General features: G+C 33.3%; 1 protein-coding gene across 1 annotated transcript; it reads left to right on the top strand.

Moving 5' to 3' along the window:
* The first annotated feature begins 1,183 nt into the window (after positions 1–1,183).
* Positions 1,184–5,422, top strand: LOC133700737 (wall-associated receptor kinase-like 8). Its single transcript, XM_062124384.1, has 3 exons — positions 1,184–2,386; positions 2,527–2,640; positions 4,024–5,422. The coding sequence occupies exons 1-3, from the start codon at positions 1,471–1,473 to the stop codon at positions 5,238–5,240; spliced, it is 2,247 nt and encodes a 748-aa protein (XP_061980368.1). The 5' UTR covers positions 1,184–1,470; the 3' UTR covers positions 5,241–5,422.
* The last annotated feature ends 817 nt before the right edge of the window (positions 5,423–6,239 follow it).

The following is a 6,239-nucleotide window of genomic DNA, read 5'->3' as shown; positions in this document are numbered from 1 at the left end:
GCATTGGAAACGTCACAGCAGATCTTTCTATTTTGTGCAAGTCCTTAACAGAAAGTCGAAGTCTAGCCATGCATTTGATTTTGCAAGTCAATAGTTTTTAGATTAATTTTGTCAAAGAATAATGTCGTTCGATGTCAACTTCTGCTGTAATAAAGGAGGAGAGAAAAATAGGAGGATTAGGGTCCACACAGAAACACTCAGTCCAATAACTTAAGTTTGAGATTTCACGTTGGAAATTTCGGTTAAGTTTCTCCATGATATAGATTTTCTATAAAAAAAATTGATATTCACTTCTTCACTGCGAGTCGGACTAGAATTTTTTAAAACAAAACACTTGCTAATATTATATATAAAAAAATCCTATGATATTCGAAACAAAGTAAAACATTAATAAGGATTTCGTTTGTTCAAATTTTTCTCTCTACTCTCTGTTTTTTTTTTTTATTGATTTTTCTATCCCTTTTGTATATGTTCATTACATCCTATAACATTAACTAAACACAATCTTGCAATCTCTATATAACTCTTTTTGAATCAGGCTTTCTAGTTGAATATTGCTGATTAATTTCTAAAGATATGTTCATTCTAAGTACTTATCTACTGGATATTCCACATTATAATAAGATCTTGGCATGCACTCTAGAGAAACGACTTTTCTTCCCCTGTTTTATTCATAGCATCGTCGCCTACACGCTACCTTTCTATTATCTTTAATTTCTCTATTCTGAGTTCCAACACATTTAAGTGGTCCAAAGCAGACATTTAGCACTGATTCTTTTATTAATTGATTACTGTTCTCTTATCTGACATTTGTTTATATATGCTATAGTAGAAAGGTTATACACGTTATCTAGTCTCTCTTTATTTGCACTGAAACAATGCTAACTAATTCTCTTAACTGACAAACAATACTAACAGCTACTAACAGCATTCTAACAATTTCATTCTCTAATCTTTTGACATGTGGCAGGACTAGAGCCTTTGATTCTGTTAAACAGAGAAACGACTTTTCTTCCCCTGTTTTATTCATAGCATCGTCGTCTACACGCTATTCTCTTTAGTTTTAAACTAATCGTCTTTGAATTGGTTAGACGAAAGTCACCATCACTCAATTTGAGAGCCTTAATTTATAGTCTTGTGTAATTTATACATTATTAATCAAAGCTTGGAAGTTGGGAAGAAACATCCCAACTCCAATTAATCTTACGAATACTCGAATTAAAAATATGGGTGCATTGCTTCAAAGGCCACCATGTTATATATATAGATAGATTGAGAGAGAACTTTTCATTGAATTTGCTTCCAATGATTTGGACAGTTCGCTTACTCTTTTAAGGCAGTCTTCTCTGTCTAAATTCGTATTTTTTTTCTCACAAATATAGGGAGCAAAGAAAGATCTTTCCCCCCTCTCTCTCTATCCTTCCATTATTGATCTCCAGCAGTATCTAAATCTGCAATAGAAGGGAAGGCATGATTCCTCGTGGTGTCTCTTTAATTTTTTTCCCGCTATTTCTAGTTCCTGAAATAGCAACTGTATCAGCACTAATTATGGCGAGGCCTAATTGTACAGAGACTTGTGGAAACATTAGCATCCCTTTTCCATTTGGAATAGGAACAGGTTGTTACATGAATGACTGGTTCTCAGTTGATTGCAACAAAACAACTGCGGATTCTCCCAGCAGGGCTTTCTTAAGCAGAATCAACATGGAGGTCTTCAAGATTTCATTAGGGAGCACTGTGGTTCGAGTAAACAGTCCAATAATTTCCTCCGGCTGTTCTGGTAGAGGTGCCAACTTAGCCATTAATATGACTGGAAGTCCTTTCTCCTTCTCTTCCTCAAATATCTTCACCGCAATGGGCTGCAACAATCGTGCTTTATTGAACGGAATTGAGCCAGAAATTGTTGGGTGCACGTCAACTTGCGGTGCTAGTACAGAAGGTAAAAAAAATAGCTACTGTTCTGGTAACAATTGCTGCCAGACCACAATTCCCTCGAGTCTCCAGGTGTTCAACGCGAGTTTGGGGACCCCAGAGCACCCTATTAATGATCAAGGCAGAAATCAATGCAAGGCAGCTTTTATAGTAGAGGAAGAATGGTTCCGGAACAATATATCAAGTCGCGAGGTGGTGCTATATATGCAATATGTTCCAGTAATCCTGCGTTGGCTTATGTATTATGGTACTGACATCCCTGAAGGTGTAACATTGTATTCTGATGCAAATAATTCTGATGCAAAGAATTCTGATGCAAAGTATTGCGACACCCCTGTGAACTTAACTTCTGGGAGGTGGGGTTCGAGAATAGTAACATTGTATTCCAATTCAACTACTTGTTGGTGCAGCCCGGGCTATGATGGCAATCCGTATCTTCCTGATGGATGCACTGGTATGATTCGAAGACGCTTAATGTGATTTAATCTTCTTCTTTTTTTAAGAAAAAATAATGGAGTACTGAAGCAATATCATTCTACTTTTGGATGGCTCCAATCACAAGAACATACTCACTAATTGGATTTCCTGAATCAGATATCGATGAGTGCAAAATTCCCAGGGGAAATTCGTGTTCGGGGATGACAAAATGTGTGAATGTGCCGGGGTGGTACAAGTGCGAGCTGGACAAAGCTAAGATCACTTTCTTGAGTAAGTTCCTGTCTCTTATTCTTTTTTCCTTCGTAATTTATAGGAACCTGAAACATTGGTTTAGAGGATAAATTGTGTTTGGGAGACAGTAGAAATTATATATTTTCCCTTGTCTGAGAGAATGGAATGGGAGCTACGAGAAAATCAATTCTCGTCCATGACTGCCTAAGTACATCTTTACCCTTCTATAAGTACCCTTGGTTCTCCCTGTAAATCATAGCATACGATATAATTCTGTTCTTTTTAATTTCACCTTCTTTTTCTTTTTTTTTTAATTAATTAAATACATACAAGAACTGGATACTTAATGTATAATTATCTATAATTACGCTTTTCCACTTATATGAGAAAATTTTAAATTTTTTGTATGGTTTTTTCTTTTTTGCGTGTTTGAGGTGTTTGACATTGCTATTGTTGAACAGTGTTTTTTATACTGATCGATTCAGTATGTTTGACTTGGAAAGTTCTCCATTTGCACTTCAAGAAGAAAAAAACTAGCTATTTGTAAAATAAAATACTGATTTTATTTGTGGGAATAAAAAGAAAAGTGGTATGTTAATTAAAAAAATTAGGTTAATATATAATTGATTTATTTATCTTTATGTATTGGATTTATTCTTCCATCTGTTATTTTTAAAAAAAATTCATTTTAAGAAATTAGGTTATATAGATATTTTCTCTTATATACTCTTTTGTTACTGTTTGGATGAAAATACCCCTAAGACCTCCAACATAAAAATTAAGTCTTAAAATATATCAAAGTAAAAAAAATAATTTTTGAAAACTTAACAAAACATGAAAAAAATATTAAAAACATATTTTTTTTAAAAAAAAACTAGAATTAAAAAACCTGGAGAATACCAAAACATTTTAAATAGATCATAGATATTTTTTTAAAAATGGTAACTAATAAATTTTTTGAAAATCCATATCCTGTGGAACTTATTTTGTTGCCATAGATATAATTAATTTCTAGTTGTGAGGCTTTGTTGGCATGATTTTTTTATTTTTTATATTATTCAAGTAAGTTTTTTTTTTTCACTTTTCAATTTTTTTTATTTTCTTATGTTTTGTGGGCTTTTCATGCTTTTTTTAATTTATTTTTGTAATTGTTTTAGGCTTTTTAAAATTAAATTTTCTTTTGGAGGTTGTTGTGGCCTTTTTGTTCAAAATAGTGAAAGGATATATGAGGAAACAAATATGAATATACAATAACATATAGGAATTTAAAAATATATATATATATATAAAAAATATACGGCAGAAGGTTACCTCAACCCAAAAAAGATTCAACCACCTTGTTGACATGGATTGTTGTTCAATAGTAATACGTATGTATGTATCTAACAATTGTTTTTTTTTTCCCCTTGCGAGCAATGGCAGTTCTAGGTGCGGCCACTGGATTGTTGCTGCTGCTTGTTGGTATTTGGCGGTTATATAAACTTCTAAAAAAAAGGAAGAACATTGAACTGAAGAAGAAGTTCTTCAAACGAAATGGTGGTTTATTGCTGCAGCAACAATTATCATCAAGTGATGGAAGCATTCAGAAAACAAAAATATTTACTTCCAAGGAGTTGGAAAAGGCAACCGATCGTTTTAATGATAATAGAATACTTGGTCAAGGTGGCCAAGGAACTGTTTATAAAGGAATGCTAGCAGATGGAATGATCGTTGCTGTTAAAAAATCCAAAATGGTGGATGAAGAAAAGTTGGAAGAATTTATCAATGAGGTCGTCATCCTTTCACAAGTCAATCATAGAAATGTGGTCAAGTTGCTAGGTTGTTGTTTAGAGACGGAGGTTCCTCTGCTAGTCTATGAATTCATTCCCAATGGAAATCTCTTTGAGTATATTCATGACCAGAAGGAGGAGTTCGAGTTTTCATGGGAAATGCGACTAAGGATTGCTACTGAAGTTGCTAGGGCACTTTCTTATCTTCATTCCGCAGCATCCATTCCGGTTTATCACCGTGATATCAAGTCTACAAATATAATGTTAGATGAGAAGTTCAGAGCAAAAGTATCAGATTTCGGAACTTCAAGATCGATCGCCATTGATCAAACTCATCTAACCACTCATGTTCAAGGCACTTTTGGATACTTGGACCCAGAGTACTTCCAGTCTAGCCAGTTTACCGGAAAAAGTGACGTCTACAGTTTTGGTGTTGTTCTTGCAGAGCTCTTGAGTGGGCAAAAACCAATTTCTTATGAAAGGCCGGAAGAAAGGAGAAGCTTAGCCACTCATTTTATTCTTTTGATGGAAGAGAACAAGATATTTGATATTCTTGATGAACGACTTATGGGGCAGGACCGTGAAGAAGAAGTTATCGCAGTCGCTAATCTTGCAAGAAGATGCTTGAACTTGAATGGAAGGAAACGACCAACAATGAGAGAAGTCGCGATAGAGTTGGAGCAGATTCGGCTGTCAAAAGGAGCTCTTCATGCACAACAAAGTATTAAAGAACTTGAAAACATCAGGAATGAAGTTCCCAACGTATGGGAAATTGCTGGACCTACTACTTCAGTAACAATTGGAGATTCTAGAAATGGCACGGATCCATCTATGGATGTCCAACCATTGATTGCTCATGAAACGTGGTGATTAAGGACATCCACGACATTTATGTTCATTTGATTTGCAAGAGTTTTAGACAATTTTATAATTTTCTCGTTGTATTTCCCTTCATCAGACGTTCCGAAACTAATCAAACAACATGTATAATTTAGTATTTTGTGCCTTGAGGCAGTTCTATTAATTTATGAACTCTCCGTGTGATTTTATCACTCCTTTGATTTTCTCTATCTCACCCCAGTACTCCCAACAAAAGTTGCTCTAAATCCGAAAGTTGAAAGATTATATTTTAGTTTCAGTCATAGTTTTTAAATTTGGTCTATTTTGGCTCAGGTTTTAATTTAAACAAAAAAAAAAGATATTAATCCTGTCAAGTTCAATCTAACTCGGCAATAGATCAACACCAAGTATTGTTTTTTTTTTTAAAAAAAAAAAACAAAGAATGAAATAATATCATTTATAGAAAAAAAAATTTGATCCAAGGATCCAATTATATGTACTTTTTTTAAATTAGACCTCAAATCAGGTTAAAGAACACTTGATTAATATTTGTGAATTAACAAATAATTACTTATATGGAGGATTCCAATTGCATATTTAGTGGAAACAGTGGTATTGAAAGGTATATTAAGTAATACTCTAAATGAAATGGAAAAAATATTGTTCCCCGCACCATTATTCATCAAGAAACAAATCATTATGGATTGCTGCAATGATTTTTTTTAATCCCTTTTTTTTTTTAATTAACAAATCATAATTGATAACTAATTATAGCACATTTATTAAGGAATGCAAGATTCAAAGATAGGTAATTAAAATGAAAAACACAATAAAAGGAAATGGTTTTGCTAAAATTGAGACTAAACATATATTTTAGTTCCTTAACTTTTAAAATTATAAACTTTCAGTCCTTAACAATTTATGAAATTCAATTTTGATCCTCAATTTTATTTAATTTTTTTTTTATCCATCGTTTGAGAGAATGGCTGGATTCTCATTGTTGTAACCTATTTTTGGGTCCCCCACAAA

The sequence above is a fragment of the Populus nigra genome, chromosome 1, assembly GCF_951802175.1.
Source record: "Populus nigra chromosome 1, ddPopNigr1.1, whole genome shotgun sequence".
In the NCBI taxonomy this organism is placed as follows: domain Eukaryota; kingdom Viridiplantae; phylum Streptophyta; class Magnoliopsida; order Malpighiales; family Salicaceae; genus Populus; species Populus nigra.
Note: the sequence above shows the minus strand (reverse complement) of the source record. Positions and strands in the feature narration are given on the sequence as shown.